Below are 21,289 nucleotides of genomic sequence, written 5' to 3' on the forward strand. Positions count from 1 at the left end.
TGTATCAATATAACAAGACGACGGGAATTTATAAAGTCATATGGAACCTAGTAACAGATGTCAGGCGCGTAACACTGGACACGCATTCGGGAGGACGACGGTTCAATCCTGTCTCCGGCCATCCTGATTTAGGTTTTCCGTGATTTCCCTAAATCGCTTCAGGCAAATGCCGGGATGGTTCCTTTGAAAGGGTACGGCAGATTTCCTTCCCCATCCTTCCCTCACCCGAGCTTGCGCTCCGTCTCTAATGACCTCGTTGTCGACGGGACGTTAAACACTAATCTCCTCCTCCTCCTCAGGCGCGTACAATAGAACACCTGCGATTGTTCTACCCACGAGGTCACATGCGTACCAGAGATACCAGGACGCGGTGGCATTACCAATGATGATAGAAAAATGAGTGATAATTCTCAATGTTTCTCACCAACAACTACCAAAAATTGAATACAGGAACTGTTAACCTGCCTTTAGTCCCGCGCACCTCTCAGGTACTCTAGCGGTTAGAAGTCAGTACTCCCGAGTTCCTTGTCACTTATTTGTTTCACTTTAAAATTCTGTATGTTTATTAGTATGGTATCAACGTTCGATAGCACATTTGTTAGGGGTTGCAGATATCGACCGCAGTCCGTAACGGATATCGCTGGACCCCTGAGTCGCGACTAGCGCCGCTAGCGCCGCTCAGCGGCTTGTGACAAGTATCTAGCGAGCTCTCGTCCTCTCTTGCTCGGGACGTCAACTAGGAATGTAGCATAGCCTTCAGCTGATAGGAAGTAACCTCTAACAAGGTGCTTAGTCAAGTATGGCATAAGTAATGCCTCTCTAGATATGTCTGTAATTGTATGTATGCAGCATATGAAGAAGCCTGAAACACAAGTTAAGAACAATATACATTATTTTTTACCAACGACTACTAATTATTCCAGTCGTTGTACATACAGACTATGCAGCCAGCTGCTTACCGACTTCACTGCCAAACCTGCAATACATGTTTCTATTTAGCATTGGCCACCTGTCATCATAACAACTGAAGATGAGAATCATAGCAATTACATGTCCGCCCCTGGTAGCTGAGTGGTTGCCGGCGCGGTAGTTCAGCGTGTTAGGTCAGAGGGTTAGCTGCCCTCTGTAATAAAAAAACTGAGTTAACGGATCAACGACGAACTGAAACGGGTGTCTTGCGACGTCCGCCCCGAGCAGATGAAACGACCGAAAACGAACAAAATGAGATTAAAAAAAAGTGGTCAACGCGACAGACTGTCAATCCTAAGGGCACGGGTTCGATTCCCGGCTGGGTGGGAGATTTTTCTCCACTCAGGGACTGAGTGTTGTGTTGTCCTAATCATCATCATTTCATCCCCATCGACGCGCAAGTCGCCGAAGTGGCGTCAAATCAAAGACTTGCATCAGGTTAGCGGTCTACCCGACGGGAGGACCTCGTCACACGACTTTTTTTATATAGCAATTAGATACATAAAATTGGTTGTTTCGTACTTTATCTATGAGTTTACAAAGCGCCCACATGGTTGGAAAGTTTTGCTAGTAAAAACTGATATACACCCCAACAAGCGCAGCGCGGCTATGGATGAGAGGCAAAGGGCGCGACTTTCGGAGGGTTAATCAAGCTGGCGATCGTGAGATTATAAGTTAGTGCTACAACTACTAGGCTTACGCTGATGAGCCCTTGGTACAACTCTGGAAATATGTGGCACCAGATGTCTATGCGCAGGTCACACAAGTCAAGGACCAGTGGATTGTGTTGTGGAGCTGACGTCAGATAACCTCCCAGATGTGTTCTGTCTGGTTCAGATAAGGTGAATTTCGTGGCCAAGGCGTCAGCCTGAGTTTACCGTCATGCTCCTCAAACCAATGCAGCATGATTCGGACCTTGTGATGTGGACAGTTATCCTACTGGAAGATGCCACTGCTGTCAGGAAAGACATCAAACATAAGTCTAAATGATGTTCACGTAGTCCACAGCTGTCTTTGTGCCTACGATTATTAGCACAAGTCCCATGGAAGCCTCCCTCCCTCTCGTCTCCCCTCCCCCTTGGCCTGTGTCCGTGACGTGGTATATACTGAGCCCAATTTTCGACGATGTGCGCCGAACGGTGTACCGCGAAACAGTTGTGCCAGGAGCAGCAGATCTGCGAACAGTCGCCACCTATCCTGCTTTCCTGCTTTATAGAGCGGACAAGCTTCCAACCTCCACGTTTTCTGATGACACGTGTTCATCCAACAACTTGTCGCCTGCTTGTGGTTTCGTCGTCTTTCAACCACTTTCCACAAATGGTCACGATAGCAGCACGCAAACAACAGGTCATTTTCGCCGATTCCACAATGGTCGTTGCCACGCACCGGGCCCTAACAATTTGCCCTTTGTCAGAGCCGCTTATGTGAGAGAATTTTCCCATTTTTTATATATCATAGCTAGAAGTATTCCCCAGTCGTCTCTAGTCCGCTTGTATTTTTACTTGACCATATTGTATGCCCGCCAAGCCACGAGACGAAATTCCGTCTCGCGGTTTGTAGCGCTCAAATGTTTCAAATGGCTCTGAGAACTATGGGACTTAACATCTGAGGTCATCAATCCCCTAGGACTTAGAAATACTTAAAACTAACTAACCTAAGAACATCACACACATGCATGCCCGAGGCAGGATTCGCACATGCGACCGTAGCGGTCGCACGGTTCCAGACTGAAGCGCCTAGAACCGCTCGGCCACGTGTAGTGCTCAGAATGTTTGGGTTAAGTAGAGTATATGTAACAGAAAATATTAACACCATAGCCGACTTAATCGTCTTGAAAGATTTAGCAACTGCATTGAAATTTAAGATAATCCTCATTTATTGTTCCGTCTAAGTTGCACATTTTTCATTACATTATATGTTAGATTACTCTGGATCATCTTCATTTCTGAAACGAAGTACAACTAAGTATGTACCAGCCCACTCGGCTAGCCGCGCAGTCTAACGCGCTGCTTCCTGAGCGGGATGGAGTGCCGGTCCCCGGCACGAATCCGCCCAGCGGATTGGTGTCGAGGTCCGGCGTGTCGGCCAGCCTGTGGATGGTTGTTAAGGCTGTTTCCCATCCACATCGGCGAATGCGTGCTGGTTCCCCTTATTCTGCCTCAGTTACACTATATCGGCGATTGCTGAGCAAACACTGTCTCCACGTACGCGTACACCACGCAAACAATTGGGGTACACTCGTCTGGTATGAGATGTTCGTGGGGGGGGTCAACTGGGAGCCGAACCGCACAATAACGCTGGGTTCGGTGAGGAGCGGCGGTGGAGTGGGTAGACTGGTGTGGCCTGCTGTGGGGTTGTGAACCACTGAGGGCTACGGCGGAAAGAAGTCTCTCCGTCGTTTCTAAGTCCCTGGGATAATACATACATACATACAAATATGTACCATCTATTATTTTGCAATAATTAGAAAAGAAAAAAAATGTATATAAATGTAGACTTTAGCTAAGTAGTTGCGTCAGCAACCCGTCTTGCGTACCCATAACCACTGCATCTGGCAGCTGTGGTCATTGTTCCAAATACGTATATGTGGGAAATAGGGGAGGTGGGGGAACGGGAAGTGGATTGAGACTGATTGGGGGGGGGAGACCAGAAACAGCGACGAGTGGTGGGGATGTCATGAGTTTAACAAGAGCGGTTGTGCTAATATTATAAAACGTCTAATTATGTAAATATTCTCGTTGAGACGATGGGTATGTAGAATGTAAACGGCATAAAATAGTGAAATTAGGAAATTGAGCCGGGGGACTGGGAGTGGGCAAAGAAGACAAGGGAGAAAGGGTGGGAGGGAGGGATACTGGCAACGATACTACGGGTTTAACAAGAGACAGGGTTTATACTAAAACTGCAAAAAATCCATTGTGTAAAAAAAAAACTTCCGTTGGAATAGCGGGACAGATGCTTAAGACTGAAAAAGGGGGATAAAATAGTAGGTTATAAAAGTGGAAATAAACTAACGAAAACTTAATGAGTATATTAAAATACTGAAAGTGTAAAATTTGAAATTATAAAGTCATAAGGTCTTACCCTCAAAGAATAAACATGGAAATGGTGTAAAAACATTTTACCGTTAAAATATTGGAAGCATAGGCCTAGAACAATCGATGTATAAGTAGTGAAACACATCAAGATCGTAAAATTACAGAAGTGGAACTATGCAGAGGACTTAGAACTGCATGAAGTGTCATTAAATGCTATAAATTTTAAAAACATTGACTGTATAAAACAGTAAATAGTATAAATCAATAAATTGTAAAAGTGAAATATGTGCGAAAAATAAAGTTATAGGGGACAGGATGTAACACTGTTTTTTGGTTAATTAGATAGAGTTCTGCTTCGTGGAGTCGTACAGCTAGCAATTTCGCAGAATGTACGGAAGCCAGTCTGCAAGCCGCGCCGGCCTGATGCTGGGACGGTGTACGAGTCGATGCGCTGCCGCTTTCTCTTCTCGGTGAGTGGGGGTGTCGATTTACGTGCGCCGCGATGAGATGGACGATTGGAAGAGGCTTTCAAGGTTTCTAAAAATGCACTGTTAATAAAATCGTTCTGCTAAATAATATGTTGCCAGGCTCGTGTAACCGGTGTGTATAAATCTCAGTTTCTTCCAACATTGTCAGGAGGTGTCTCTTATAATCTACGTTTTTATCTGTGCATCTGTACTGGTATTTTAAAAGAAGGCTTTTACATAACGGACTTTTGCAATTTTAGTATAACCCCTCTCTTGTGAAACCCAAAGCATCTCTGCCACTATCCCTCTTTCCCACCCTCTCTCCTTCGTCTTCTTTACCCACTTCCAATTCCTCTCGCTCCATTTTTTTAATTTCACTATTTTATGCGGTTTACATTTTATGTACCACACCAAATGTTCTACACTATTAGTGTCTCAACGATAATTTTTACATGATTATAAGTCCTATAATTGTAACACGACTGCTCTTGTGAAACTCATGATATCCCCACCACCCCTCGATGTTTCCGGTCCCCTCTCCTCAATCAGTCTCACTCCATTTCCCCTTCCCCCCTCTCCTCTACCTCCGACATATGCCTACTGAAAAAGTCTGACCACATTCGGGAGGACGACGGTTCAGACCCGCGTCCGACCATCCTGATTTGGGTTTTCCGTGATTTTCCTAAATCGCTTCAGGCAAATACCGGGGTGCCTCCTTTGAAAGGGCACAGCCGACTTCCTTCCTCATCCTTCCCTAACCCGATGGGACCGATGACCTTGTTGCTTAGTCCCCTCCCCCAAATCAACCAATCAACCAACCAACCAACCGAAAAAATGACCGCATCTCGTGGTCGTGCGGTAGCGTTCTCGCTTCCCACGCCCGGGTTCCCGGGTTCGATTCCCGGCGGGGTCAGGGATTTTCTCTGCCTCGTGATGGCTGGGTGTTGTGTGCTGTTCTTAGGTTAGTTAGGTTTAAGTAGTTCTAAGTTCTAGGGGACTGATGACCGTAGCAGTTAAGTCCCATAGTGCTCAGAGCCATTTGAAAAAATGACCGCAATTGCAAGACACAATAGCTCTGAGTGGACAAGACGGGTTGCTGACACAACTACTTAAGCAAAATCCACATTTAGGTATGATTCTTTTCTTTTCTACTTATAGTAAAATATTACGTGGTAAGCATTTAGTTTTACTGAAGATGATCCAGAGTTGTCGAAACATGTAACCTGATCAAAAATGCGCAAAGCAAATTGAACGATAAATGAGAATTATGTTAAAACGAAACATATACTTTGTTGAAAAGTTGAGAAGTTGAAAACACAGTGCCTCTGACTGCTCCAATTCGCCGGCCGGAGTGGCCGTGCGGTTCTAGTTAGGTTTAAGTAGTTCTAAGTTCTAGGGGACTGATGACCACAGCAGTTAAGTCCCATAGTGCTCAGAGCCATTTTGCTCCAATTCGAAAAACACTTGGACTAGTTAACAGCCACTGAGACGCTGAGAGATGTAGTACGTGATGTACTTGTATGAATCACAGAACCAGGTTTCTGGAAATTATGGTTAGACTCGGAAGAGGGTACATGACATTATATCTGCTGTTGTACAGGACTCTCAAAGCAGCGGAATTCACAACCCATTCTTAAGATGACTTTCCAATAAATTTTGTATCGAATTACTAACTCAATATATACTGGCGTATGTTAGACGCAAGAATTCGTGTAATTGGATAAACACAGAAGCAAGAAACAGTCTACCATCTGACGCTCTAGTTAATAGCGCTATGCTACCGCAATGATCTGTAGCATGCACCATGAAGCATACTACTATTTTCGTGTTAGTAGACGAATGAAGACGGTTATTTAGCATTTTAGTGTTCATTGTGATTGACACAAACACAATAACTATTACATTTGCAAAAAGAAAGAGATAGTGCTCCGTGTACAAAGGAGAGAATATCTACAGCTCGTGGTGGATAAAGACACAGAGCTCACTGACCAAGCCGCAAAGTACTCTCTCATTGCGCACAATGAATCGCTCGTCCCTTCCTAACGTGGAGTGAGTTGATTTTATCAAATTTTATTCTTCATTGCCAGGTAATTTCAGAGTAGCACTCGAAGCGGTATACTTCTTTGACGCACAGTTATTGTCATTCCTTAAACCATTGAAATGCTCCATTTTCAATTTAAGTATAAATTTATTCAAATATTCATTCGTGTAGAACTGAAATGAAGACTTGTACGTACTAGCGTGAAGCACACACTTCGCCATGAAGCTCCACGGAACTATGAAGAATAAATTTGCGAGTGGAAAACAGTAAATAACAAATGTTAAAATGAAACTTCCTGGCAGATTAAAACTGTGTGCCGGACCGAGAATCGAACTCGGTACCTTTGCCTTTCGCGGACAAGTGCTCTACCACCTGACCTAGCCGGCCGGTGTGGCCGTGCGGTTAAAGGCGCTTCAGTCTGGAACCGCGTGACCGCTACGGTCGCAGGTTCGAATCATGCCTCGGGCATGGATGTGTGTGATGTCCTTAGGTTAGTTAGGTTTAATTAGTTCTAACTTCTAGACGACTGATGACCTCAGAAGTTAAGTCGCATAGTGCTCAGAGCCATTTGAGCCACCTGACCTACCCAAGCACGACTCACGCCCTGCCCTCACAGCTTTACTTCTGACAGTATCTCGTCTCCTACCTTCTAAACTTAGTTCTCCTGCGAGAAGAGCTTCTGTAAAGTTTGGAAGGTAGGAGACGAGGTCCTGGCAGAAGTAAAGCTCTGAGGGCGGGGCGTGAGTCGTGCTTCGGTAGCTCAGATGGATGCCAGCACGGTAGCTCAGCGTGTTCGGTCAGAGAGCTGGTTGCTCTACGTTAAAAAAAAAAAAAAAAAAAAAAAAAAAAAACTGGTTAGAAGGATCAACAAACGAACTTGACTGGATGTCATGTGACGTCCGGAACGACCAAACACAACGATCAACAACGAACAAAATGCTAAAAAAATTATGGTAGAGCACTAGCCCGCGAAAGGCAAAGGTCCCGAGTTCGAGTCTCGGTCTGGCACACAGTTTTAATCTGCCAGGAAGTTTCATAAAAGCGCACACTCCACTGCAAAGTGAAAATTTCATTCTAGAAATGTTAAAATGTTTTCGCTTAAGCAGTGAGAGTGATGTTGCTAATTACTGGAACAGTAATGAACAAAGACAACTGCAAATGCCTTTTTAAACAGTCTTCCATAATGAGTGAGTTTTGATGCAAGGCCAGCAATTTCATTATTGCAATACTAAATGGAATTTTAAGACTTTTACCTTTTATTCTTCCTGTTTGTTACTGAGCTTCTTTAAGACCAAATTCCCTGGTTTATTGTCATTCACTGGCCGCTGTGACCGAGAGGTTCTAGGCGCTTCAGTCCGGAACTGCGCGGCCGCTACGGTCGCAGGTTCGAATCCTGCCTCGGGCATGGATGTGTGTGATGTCCTTAGGTTAGGTAGGTTTAAGTAGTTCTAAGTCTCGGGGACTGATGACCTCAGATGTTAAGTCCCATAGTGCTTAGAGCCATTTTAACCATTTTATTGTTATTCAATTAGAGGTTATTTCAGTCTTTCCTGTACATAATTCTTTTTTCGTAAAACTAAATCCCGTTGTTCTATGCATGTAGAATGTGTGTTTGATAAATTTCAATCTATGATGGAGTAACTATTCGAATATATGTTTAGAGAGTGGCAAATGTAAGAGAACCGCTAGTAGTGTGCTTTTCAACTAGCGACTGGGAACGCACAAATGAGTTGTGTTGTTTCCAGTATACTATACTAGGGACGTAACATTTTTATAAAGTCTGAAATTTAAAACAAATATTTATGGACAGAGGTGGTATGATAAAGAAATAAATAAGACAATTGTTCTAAATAATTATAATAAAGTCGGTTTTACTTTACATAAGTTAATAAACGAAGCCATCGTTACGATGTTTGTCCACTAATACTGATACTTCCTAAGATACACATGTAAGTTCAATAATAAATAATAGTTAACATGATTCAGTTTTACAATTTTTTTATAATTTGACAATGATTCGTTTAGACACACAGTACATTGTAATATTCAAACGTATTTGTTTTCGATAATGGTTTCGGGAGGAAAGGAGGACAAAACTTTTTACTATAAGGCCTTTACAATCCAGAGTATGTGTACACTATCAAAAGACTTTTACGGTACATTTTTTCTACACCGAACCTCTTAGAACATTATTCTTTGTGTCATACTTAGTACGTAGTTATTATTAGACTTCAGTTTCTAGTACGTTAAATATTATAGTGAAGGAATTTAGCTGAAAACTACATTACGAAGTAAACAGGTAGAGGCATATGGTAACTGCTTCGTCTTCAGTAATTTACCTGATACGTAACACATAATGAGAGAAGTTACGTAACGAACGACAAGAGCTTGTAGCTGTTTATTGGATCAGAAGTTACCATAGACTAGTACATAACAGCCGCCTCATTCTTTAGGCAGTTACTGTAGGCAAGTTAATACGAAGACCACAGAACTACGTTTAGATTAGGATACACATCGTTCTAGCACACATACTAAGGAAGCTGGCGGTGAGTTTTGAGTTTGTGAGGGTTTGCGTGGAGTGGGGAGTGGCTAGCGGCCCCAGCGAAGGGGCTGCCCCAGCGGGCGTCGGCTGCCGCGAGTCTCCGCAGACAGCGCCTCCTGCGACGCGGGACGCGGCGTGCGCGGCCGCAGCAGCTGGTACACCGCCGACGTCAGAGGCCGCCAGCGCGACAGCATCGCCAGCATCGCGCGCTTCTCCGCTGCAACAAAGCAGAGACACACGTCTGCATTAACCGTATTCCTATGTCGAATTTGCAAAATAGGACACAGACAAGCTACCATCAATAGATAGGCACACCCAGAATTGCACTCTCCAAAACTACGGTCCGGCACTTTTGGTACAGAACATAAATGACGCAGTAAATGGTAGGATTATCAGTAGTAATGGTAGCAATGGTAGGGGGAGAAATCTAAGTCAGAGAGGAATTGTTTGTTTGTTTGCTTGTTTTGCACATACGCTACTGGCCTTTAAAATTACTACAACAAGAAGAAATGCAGATGATAAACGGGTATTCATTGGACAAATATATTATACTAGAACTGACATGTGATTACATTTGCACGCAATTTGGGTGTATAGATCCTGAGAAATCAGTACCCAGAACAACCACCTCTGGCCGTAATAACGGTCTTGATACGCCTAGGCACTGAGTCAAACGGAGCTTGGATGGCGTGCACAGGTACAGCTGCCAAGTGCAGATTCAACGCGATACCACAGTTCATCAAGAGTAGTGACTGGCGTATTGTGGCGAACCATTTGCTCGGTCACCATTGACCAGACGTTTTCAATTGGTGAGAAATCTGGAGAATGTGCTGGCCAGGGCAGAAGTCGAAAATTTTCTGTATCCAGAAAGGCCCGTACAGCACCTGCAACATGCGGCTGTGCATTATCCTGCTGAAATGTAGGTTTCTCAGGGATCGAATGAAGGGTAGAGCCACGGGTCGTAACACTTCTGAAATGTAACGTCCACTGTTCAAAGTGTCGTCAATGCGAACAAGAGGTGACAGAGACGTGTAATCAATGGAACCCCATACCGTCACGCTGGGTGATACGCCAGTATGGCGATGACGAATACACGCTTCCAATGTGCGTTCACCGCGATGTCGCCAAACACGGATGCGATCATCATGATGCTGGATTCATCCGAAAAAAATGACGTTTTGCTATTCGTGCACCCAGGTTCGTCGTTGAGTACACCATCGCAGGCGCTCCTGTCTGTGATGCAGCGTCGAGGGTAACCGCAGCCATGGTCTCCGAGCTGATAGTCCATGGTGCTGCAAACGTCGTCGAACTGTTCGTGCAGATGGTTGTTGTCTTGCAAACGTCCCCATCTGTTGACTCAGGGATCAAGACGTGGCTGCACGATCCGTTACAGCCATGCGGATAAGATGCCTGTCATCTCGACTGCTAGTGATACGAGACCGTTGGGATCCAGCACGGCGTTCCTTGTTACCCTCTTGAACCCATCGATTCCATGTTCTGCTAACAGTCATTGGATCTCGACCAACGCGAGCAGCAATGTCGCTATACGATAAACCGCAATCGCGATAGGCTACAATCCGACCTTTATCAAAGTCGGAAACGTGATGGTACGCATTTCTCCTCCTTACACGAGGCATCACTAGAACGTTTCACCAGGCAAGGCCGGTCAACTGCTGTTTGTGTATGAGAAATCAGCTGGAAACTTTCCTCATATCAGCACGTTGTAGGTGTCACCACCGGCGCCAACCTTGTGTGAATGCTCTGAAAAGCTAATCATTTGCATATCACAGCATCTTCCTCCTGTCGGTTAAATTTCGCGACTGTAGCACGTCATCTTTGTGGTGTAGCAATTTTAATGGCCAGTAGTGTAATTAGGACAGCACATCGTTCAGTGGTAGTCCATTGTGTATTTTATATCCTTAAAAAGTATAAATTGCATTTTAGAAGGAAAAAAGAAGCTGCACGCCCTTTAACCAAAACAATTACATTTTCTGCAAGTACAGTTTACATGCATAAACGTAAACAATCTAAGTAATTATTGTTTAAATCGAAATAATCAGTATCCAGCTGCATAAAAGAAATTTAATTTCTTAACCGGTTTTGGGCACTTAGTACCTTGCGAGTGTCAACAATAAAATACATATAGTACAGTGCCACGGCATAATTAATAGCCGTGACGTTGTACGCTGACGGACCGCATGTTGTTGTTGACACTCGCATCTTATTGTTGACACTCGTAAATAATGCTATAGGTCGAACCTTTGAAGATGGGGTGCATGAAACCGGTTAAGATAATAAATTTCTTTTATGCAACTGGTTGTTGATTATTGTGATTTATACAACTACAGTTGCTGCAGATGAAAAAAATATTATAATTATTGTTGTTATTTTGTAGTCTACAGAACGTTCTTCATCTTGACCAGAGGCAAAGGTTTCCTTCCACTATTGATAAGTGCGAAAGTTGTTTAGCAATAGCAGAAACAAGTTTTATACAAGCTCGACAAAGTATGGATGCGATGTTTAATATGTTTTTGTTTTGCATATTCTAAATTTAACTTCCTTGTCGAATCTACGTTTTGTTTCACTATATGACAAATCTCTATTTTTTTTTTAACTACAACATCCCTCTGTTTCGCGTTACAAATTAACAATTTTCGAATAAAACCTGAGTTAAGCATTGACAAATTCAATTTTGCTATAAATACCTTTTATTTTAACTAATACTAAGGAGGATAATTATGTAGAAAAAAATGGTTCAAATGGCTCTGAGCACTATGGGACTCAACATCTATGGTCATCAGTCCCCTAGAACTTAGAACTACTTAAACCGAACTAACCTAAGGACAGCACACAACACCCAGCCATCACGAGGCAGAGAAAATCCCTGACCCCGCCGGGAATCGAACCCGGGAACCCGGGCGTGGGAAGCGAGAACGCTACCGCACGACCACGAGATGCGGGCAATTATGTAGAACTAAAATGTTCTGTAGGTTACGCAGTCCTCTATACATACGTACGCAGTTTGCAGATGGATCAACGATTATGGTTTCTAGGGGAATCTAATGGGACGCTGATCGCATACACAAACAAAACGATCGAAATGAGATAAAACCCAATAGCTGTGCAACACACCTAACGTACAGGTAAAGCAGCTACAGAGTGTCCAGGAAAGGACTCCCTGATTTCAAAATTAAATATCTCGAAAACAAAGATCGATAGAGGAATGCAGTAAACGGTATGTTTATTGTGAAAGCTGTAAGAAGTTTATACAGCAGTTTGAAATAATAGTTACAAAAGCTGCTAACAGATGGCGCTGTTCGCTGTACAGCTCATATCAGCATACATAAGTGAAATAATCGTATGAAAACAATCTCTGCCGGCCGCGGTGGTCTAGCGGTTCTAGGCGCGCAGTCCGGAACCGCGCGACTGCTATGGTCGTAGGTTCGAATCCTGCCTCGGGCATGGATGTGTGTGATGTCCTTAGCTTAGTTAGGTTTAAGTAGTTCTAAGTTCTAGGGGACTGATGACCACAGATGTTAAGTTCCATAGTGCTCAGAGCCATTTTTGAAACAATCTTTGCAAACAATCACATCACAATGTTTTCAAAATGTTCACCATTGGCACTACAGAGGTGGCGCAAACGGAGAATGAAATTCGCCATCACATTTCGTAGTGTCTCAACCGAAATGGATTCACATGCCACAGAGATCGCCGATTCAAGCTCGTCCAGCGTGGCGGGGTGCTTCGGGTAGACCATGTCTTTCACTGTGCCCCACAAAAAAAAGTCACAGGGAGTCAAATCCGGAGAATATGGAGGCCAATCCATGCCTGCAACAGTAGATTTGGGATATTCCAAAGCAATGACTCGATTCCCGAAGTATTCCTCAAGAAAGCGAAAGACTTGTTCGGTCCGATGTGGTCGGGCTCCATCTTGCATAAACCATTTAGTACCTGGTCGATCCTCTAACGATTGCTGTGTGGCGACAAATTGTTCCAAAATTCCAACGTAACGTGCACCAGTGACCGTTTCTCGGATGAAAAAAGGGCCAATAATGCCTCTGCTGCATACTGCAGCCCACACAGTAACTTTAGGAGAATACAGGGGTTTCGCTTCACATCAATATGGCTTTTCGGAACCCCAAAATCGCCAGTTCTGCTTATTCACGTATCCATTCAGGTGGAAGTGTGCTTCATCTGTAAACCAGATGCAGCCAACATCAAATCCTTCACTATCAATCATTGTGAGCATCTGATAAACAATGGCAACCCTTTGTTGCACAGCTCGTGCGGGTATGGCCTGGTGCGTTTGAATTTTGAATGGAAACATGTGTAGGCTCTTTCTCAGTATTTTCTGCGTGCTGGAACGCTTCAAACCAGTCTCAGATGCAATTCTACGGACGGATGACATTGGATTTCGCTGAATAATTCCAGAAACTGTGGCGATATTTTGAGGCGTATCTGCGGTTTGCTTGCGGCCAACATGCCCCACTAGATCATCAGTTACGCTGCTTGTTCGTTGAAATTTTGCGAAGAGCGTACGAATGGTTTTCGCATCGGGTCCTTTTGGAACATTAAATCGTGCTTGAAAACTTCGCCTTGTTGCCGTAGGACTCTCTTCTAACCAGTGGTACTCTAGCTCCAGAAAAACGCGTTGTTCAATGGAGTACATGGTTTTAATCTCTTCCTTCGGTGCGCTAACCTCATTTCACGTTCAATAGTGGAACTGATCGCTCTAGGCTTCGGATCACTATTTATACTAGGCATTACGTATGGCGATTACAGCGCCATCTGTTAGCAGCTTTTGTAACTATTATTTCAAACTTCTGTATAAACTTCTTACAGCTTTCACAATAAACATACCGTTTACTGCATTCCTCTATCGATCTTTGTTTTCGAGATATTTAATTTTGAAATCAGGGAGTCCTTTTCTGGACACCCTGTACCATCTTAATTGAATAAAGCTAATTGGGAAGCTACCGTATCTATGCTTACTTACGATAATCTACAGTAGCCTATAGTAGTTTACAACTCTAGGCACATCTGAACATATTTTGTTTGAAAGTCATCAGTATATTGAATTTAGGTAGGGAGTGAATATGTAAGTTAAAGTAGATGAACACCAAAATACAAGAAGACTCGACCAAGAAAGTGAATTCAGTAGAAATCGAAACAGTTCGTTTAGAATTACAGACCAGCAATTTCTAATTACTGCTGTAGATGGAGAAACAACACATGGAGCTATGACCAGATGAAGACGTGGCCTTTCCAATGATGCGAGTATTCAAAAGTGTAAGGAATATCAGTGACAATAGAACTACTAACAGAAGATAATTATTTTTTTTAGTGTAACCGAGGGCAGGGTCGGGCGACCGGAGCCACTTTTCCTCCGGGATATTCCAGGAGAAATGGCACCTGAGGAGTCCGTTGGAGATGACGTGTGTGATGTTGATACAGCGCCACTCTGACGGTGTAGAGCCACAAGTCTGATACCAGAATAACGTTGCTGACGATACAGAGCTCATCTCGTGCTCAGAGAAAGAAATCAGTTTCGTTTCAGAAAGACTTCTAGTGAACTCGATAACATAACACTGGACAGAGCAATTTTCATTAGTACTCTGATTGTAGTAATATAAAGTTACTATGATTAGTTATATTTTGTTTTTCTTCAGTGGTCAAGTATAGATTCTGGGCTCCAAGCACCAATTGCACCAGGAACTCACATACAGGGTGTCCCAGAAATGTTGCGGCAAACTTCGAGGGGTTGTAGAGGGTGTCTTGAGGAACAAATCGAGGATAGGAATCCATGTTCGGTAACGTCATCGAGCGACACTACAGAGTGTTTAAGTTATGACCACCGGTGCCTGCTATTAGGCCACTCCTTCAGCAGCAAAAGTGACTTTTATGCTGACGGAACGTAAGCCGAACTTCTCGCTGTTTTTTTGTTATTCAGTGATCGCGACTACCACGATCGCCAGTGGATAATATGGAACTAGCTGCTGCATCGAAAACCTTGCCTCCTATCAATACTATGCTCTGTTGCTTCAATGGATGACAGTTTCGGACATGGGTTTCCTTCCGCAGTTTATTTTTCTTCTCTAACCCCCTAAAATCTCCGTTTCTCGGTATACAGGAGAAAAATAAACTGCAAATGGGAACTCGTGCCTGAAACCGTCATCAACCTAGGCAACAGAGAATTGCATTCATAGGAAACAAAGCTTGTCTACGCAGCAGCTGACTCCGTCTTCTCCACTAGTGATTGTCCCTATCACTGAATAATAAACAACTTTGCGGGACGTTCCGCCTACGGTCCGTCAGCGTACAAAGTCACTTTCATTGATGAAGCGGCGGCCTAGTGGCAAGCACCGGTGTCTATAACTTCGACGCTCTATAGCGCCGCTGGATGATGTTGTCGGACACGGGTTCCTCCTTTGATTTGTTCCTACACAACCCTGTACAAACCCTCTAAGTTTTCCACAACATTTCTGGGACACGCTGTATAAAATGGCATATCTATTCAAAGTGACGCTTTCCTAGTATTTAGTTTAAAGACGGTTAAGTGTTGAGTTCATAGGATACATTATTCTAACGATAGAAAATTTATACCATGTCGAATAATGATTGTATGAATGCATACTTTAATGTTGGCACAATTACAGTTTGTGACACAAAAACACACGTTTCCATTAGGTAACGAGGTAGTAGCAATAATACCATCTTCCTGAAAATCAGATCACATCACAGGCTGTTTCAGAAGAAAACTGACATGGTTTTCGTAAACTGAGATCCTGTGAAACTCAGTTAGTTGAGCTACACTGACAGAGGCACCCAGACAAATGCTGTGGTCCTTGATTTACGCAAGACATTTGATAAAGTTGCAATTCTCATTACGTGAAAGAAAAGATACGAGCTTGCCCGGTATCAAACCAGATTTTTTACTCTATACAGGGCTTTCTTTCTGGCAGACGGAACTCAATACGTTGTACTAAACGAGACAGAATTGACGAATTTAAAGGCCATTTGGGAAGTATACCGGAGCGGTATAGGTCGGTTACTGATTACAAAATATAGAGTGAACCACCTGAAACTTGTAGCCCGGTTCAAGATATCGAAACGGAGTTTTCGAAATACACTATGTGATCAAAAGTATTCGGACAACCCCAAAAACATACGATTTTCACATTAGGTGCGTTGTGCTGCCACCTACTGCCAGGTACTTCATATCAGCGACCTCAGTAGTCATTAGACATCGTGAGAGAGCAGAATAGGGGCGCTCCGCGGAACTCACGGACTTCGAACGTGGTCAGGTGATGGGGTGTCACTTGTCTCACACGTCTGTACGCGAGATTTACACACTCCTAAACAACCCTACGTCCACTATTTCCGATGTGATAGTGAAGTGGAAACGCGAAGGGACACGTACAGCACAAAAGCGTACAGGCCGACCTCGTCTGTTGACTGACAGAGACCTCCGACAGTTGAAGAGGGTCGTAATGTGTAATAGGCAGACATCTATCCAGACCATCACACAGGAATTCCAAACTGTATCAGGATCCACTGCAAGTACTGTGACAGTTAGGCGGGAGGTGAGAAAACTTGTATTTCATGGTCGAGCGGCTGCTCATAAGACACACATCACGCCACTAAATGCCAAACACCGCCTCGCTTGGGGTAAGGTGCGTAAACATTGGACGATTGAACGGTGGAAAAACGTTGTATCGAGTGGTACACAATGTGGCGATGCGATGGCATGGTGTGGGTATGGCGAATGCCCGGTGAACGTCATCTGCCAGAGTGTGTAGAGCCAACAGTAAAATTCGGAGGCGGTAATGTTATGGTGTGTTCGTGTTTTTCATGGAGGGGGCCTGCACCCCTTGTTATTTTTCGTGGCACTATCACAGCACAGGCCTACGTTAATGTTTTAAGCACCTTCTTGCTCACCACTGCCGAAGAGCAATTCGGGTATGGCTATTGCATCTTTCAACACGATCGATCACCTGTTCATAATGTACAACCTGTTGTCGCGTGGTTACACGACAATAACATCCCTGTAATGGACTGGCCTGCACAGAGTGCTGAACTGAATCCTATAGAACACCTCTGCGATGTTTTGGAACGGCGACCGACATCGATACTTCTCCTCAGTGCAGCACTCCATGAAGAATGGGCTGCCATTCCCCAAGAAACCTTCCAGCACCTGAATGAACGTATGCCTGCGGGAGTGGAAGCTGTCAGCAAGGCTAAGGGTGGTCCAACACCATACTGAATTCAAGCATTACCGATGGAGGGCGCCATGAATTTGTAAGTCATTTTCAGCTAGGTACCCGGATACTTTTTATCACATAGTGTATGATAGTTGGCAGAGGGGCCTCTAATTTTATTGTATGGATAACACCCGTAACTCTTTCATCAAAAGAGGTATTGAAGCAAGTATGTTTTTCAATGGAATGGTATACATTTTAAAACGACATTCAGAAGATCTTGAAAAGACGACGACAATGACGTTACGCTGATAAATTTTGGTGTTGAAATATTTCTCAGAAGTATCCAAGTAAGGTGCTAAAGTTGAAAATAAAGCAGGCAGAATCGGCTATTACGATGCAAAAGCCGGCCAGTGGGGCTTTCGTGCCAGGCTCCGTCGTATAAGCAGAAGAAAGATAGGCTTACCTACTTAGATCCCTCTTGGCCCCAATTTACAAGACGCAGGACCATTGTTGTAAATGGAGTTATATGGTAATTTCTAGCGTACAGGAGGGCCTTAGGAAAACAATTTTAAATCTGTCCATATGCTGATGTTTAAGTCAACAGCATTTTTGAATACAAGTAAACACTTAAGAAGTTTGATACAACTCGGAATCCTGGCGTGGGACACGCTCATTGCAGTTTTTACATCGCAATAGCAGATACCCCGTTTTCATTCTATTTCAGCACTTTGCATGGATATTTTCACATATTTTCACGGAAGTTCAACACCAACATTAAAAAGCGTTATATAACTGTATTTCTGTTTACAAGAGCTTACGAATGACGTTAAAAACACGTTGTCCCATTTTAAACAGAAACCATACTTGCATCATTACCTCAGTTGATACAGAGGTAAGGATATAACCCACACAACATAATGACGTGCTCCTCTGCCCACTAACAGTTGACGATAGCGTCGTTTCAGTGTCTTGAATCGTTCACGAAATAACACTGCTTGGCAAAAAAAAGTTCAGAATTCGTGGGCGGGATATGGGGGATTGCGGGGTGGGGGGGGGGGGGGGGAGACAACGAAATGAAACTACACGGATGTGAGGGTATATGATGTACTTCAGTTATTACTAATCAGAATCAAACTTGGGAAGAACTTAGCAGTATGACCCCTTATCACTATGGTGTTGTACACCCTGTGGCCTGAATTCACGCACTAATTCGTTCAGAAGGGTGTCGAAGTCGTTGTACTGCCTCCTGAGGCGAGCCGGCCGACATATATTGTAACTGGTTCTTTGTATCCTGGATATTGGCACTAGGACCGTGTTAAAGTCCGACCTGGAGCCACATATATTCTGATGGGATATTACTGGTCACGGCTGTAATTCATCATCCCGCAGACAGTTCACAGAGACACGAGCCATGTATAGAAAACATTGTCTTGTTTAAAATTGTCATCACGATACTGTCGCATGAGAGATAAAACATGAGGTCGCCGGATATTCGTGATGATCTGCAGTGTCGTCAGAGTCATCTCGATGACTACAAGGTGCAGCCCGAAATCACCCCTTATGGCTACTCACACCACGACGCCAACGTTATCGCCGCTGTTCCTCTCTAAAACATTGGAAGAATGTAAACGCTGCCCAGGTCCCCGACGGTCATCCGGGATAGTGCAGAACCGCTATTCATCGCTCAATAAAATGCGACGACATTCATCAGCAGTCCTTGCTTCCCGGTGACGGTAGCACTCCACAGACAGCCGTTTGTGTTGTAATGTTAAAGACAGCTTACGAATGGGACGGTAATTCTCTAGTCCTGCTGCTGTTAGTCTCCGACCAATGATGTGGGATGACAGAGAATATTGGAGGCAGGAGTTCCTCATACGCTCAGTATTTATTGCACAATTATATTATGTCAATATATTGATCAAAAAGGGGTGGCAAAGAACGGCACAGAATTATTGCGCAATATTTATACCCGAGACAGTTTGAACTCTGCATTCGTAACCAACATGTTGGAGCTCGACAATATAAACTGAATATAAGCTGAAGCGCCAAAGAAACTGGTATAGGCATGCGTATTCAAAAACAGAGATATGTAAGCTGGCAGACTACGAGGCTGCGGTCGGCAACGATTATACAGGGTGTTACAAAAAGGTACAAGGTACAAAAAGGTACGGCCAAACTTTCAGGAAACATTCCTCACACACAAAGAAAGAAAATATGTTATGTGGACATGTGTCCGGAAACGCTTACTTTTTATGTTAGAGCTCATTTTATTACTTCTCTTCAAATCACATTAATCATGGAATGGAAACACACAGCAACAGAACGTACCAGCGTGACTTCAAAATGTCCTCCGTTAGCGAGGATACTTGCATCCACCCTCCGTCGCATGGAATCCCTGATGCGCTGATGCAGCCCTGGAGAATGGCGTATTGTATCACAGCCGTCCACAATACGAGCACGAAGAGTCTCTACATTTGGTACCGGGGATGCGTAGACAAGAGCTTTCAAATGCCCCCATAAATGAAAGTCAAGAGGGTTGAGGTCAGGAGAGCGTGGAGGCCATGGAATTGGTCCGCCTCTACCAATCCATCGGTCACCGCATATGTTGTTGAGAAGCGTACGAACACTTCGACTGAAATGTGCACGAGCTCCATCGTGCATGAACCACATGTTGTGTCGTACTTGTAAAGGCACATGTTCTAGCAGCACAGGTAGAGTATCCCGTATGAAATCATGCCGGTGAATCGAGTAAGTACAGTACATACTGACGAAACTAAAATGAGCTCTAACATGGAAATTAAGCGTTTCCGGACACATGTCCACATAACATATTTTCTTTATTTGTGTGTGAGGAATGTTTCCTGAAAGTTTGGCCGTACCTTTTTGTAACACCCTGTATAAGACAAGTGTCAGGCGCAGTTGTTACCGTTCACGCCAACCGTTAGCACACCATCAAGATGCCAGGCTCATATCGCCTGGTGGCATAGCTTACAAGCTTGAACGCCACCGGACAACAGGGACCCATCTGTCTCTGTCACGCAGCAGCAGTGCAGTTGTTAGATCGGTTACTGCTGCTGCAGTGCCAGGTTATCAAGATTTAAGTGAGTTTGAACGTGGTGTTATAGTCGGCGCACGAGCGATGAGACACACCATCTCCGATGTAGCGATGAAGTGGAGATTATTTCGTATGACAATTTCACGAGTGTACCGTGAATATCAGGAATCCGGTAAAACATCAAATCTCCGATATCTCTGCGGCCGGAAACAGATCCGGCAAGAACGTCGACTGAAGAGAATCGCTCAACGTGACAGAAGTGCAACCCTTCCGCGAACTGTTGCAGATTTCAGTGCTGGGCCATCAACAAGTATCAGCGTGCGAATCATTCAACGACATCGATATGGGCTTTCGGAGCCAAAGGCCCACTCGTGTACGCTTGATGACTGCACGATACAAAGCTTTACGCCTTGCCTGGGCCCGTCAACACCGACTTTGGACAGTTGATGACTGCAAGCATGTTGCCTGGTCGAATGAGTCTCGTTTCAAATCGTATCGAGCGGATGGATGTGTACAGGTATGGAGACAACCTCATAAATCCATGGACCCAGCATGTCAGCAGGGGATTGTTCAAGCTGGTGAAGGCTCTATAATGGTGTGGGGCGTGTGCAGTGGGAGTGATATGGGACCCCTGATACGTCTAGGTACGACTCTGACAGGTGGCACGTATGTGAGCATCCTGTCTTATCACCTGAATCCATTCATGTCCATTATGCATTACGACGGACTTGTGAAGTTCCAGCAGGACAATGCGACACGCCACACGTTCAGAATTGCTAAAGAATGGCTCCAAGAACACTCCTCTGAGTTTAAACACTTTCTCTAGCCACCAAACTCCCCAGATATGAACATTATTGAGCATATCTGGGATGCCTTGCAAGGTGCTGTTCAGCAGAAATCTCCACCCTCTCGTACTCTTACGGATTTATGGACAGCCCTGCACTATTCATGGTGTCATTTCCCTCCAGCACTACTT

At 44.2% G+C, this 21,289-nt stretch overlaps 1 protein-coding gene across 1 annotated transcript in view; it reads right to left on the reverse strand.

The window, feature by feature from the left end:
* Positions 1 to 8,369: 8,369 nt before the first annotated feature.
* Positions 8,370 to 21,289, reverse strand: part of LOC126183628 (uncharacterized) — a 267,195-nt gene continuing 254,275 nt past the window's right edge. Inside the window, exon 3 of the mRNA XM_049925750.1 lies at positions 8,370 to 9,274. Coding sequence (XP_049781707.1) covers positions 9,105 to 9,274 — 170 coding nt within the window. The 3' untranslated portion in view covers positions 8,370 to 9,104. The remainder of the gene's footprint in view (positions 9,275 to 21,289) is intronic.

This window comes from Schistocerca cancellata, chromosome 4 (assembly GCF_023864275.1).
Source record: "Schistocerca cancellata isolate TAMUIC-IGC-003103 chromosome 4, iqSchCanc2.1, whole genome shotgun sequence".
In the NCBI taxonomy this organism is placed as follows: Eukaryota; Metazoa; Arthropoda; class Insecta; order Orthoptera; family Acrididae; genus Schistocerca; species Schistocerca cancellata.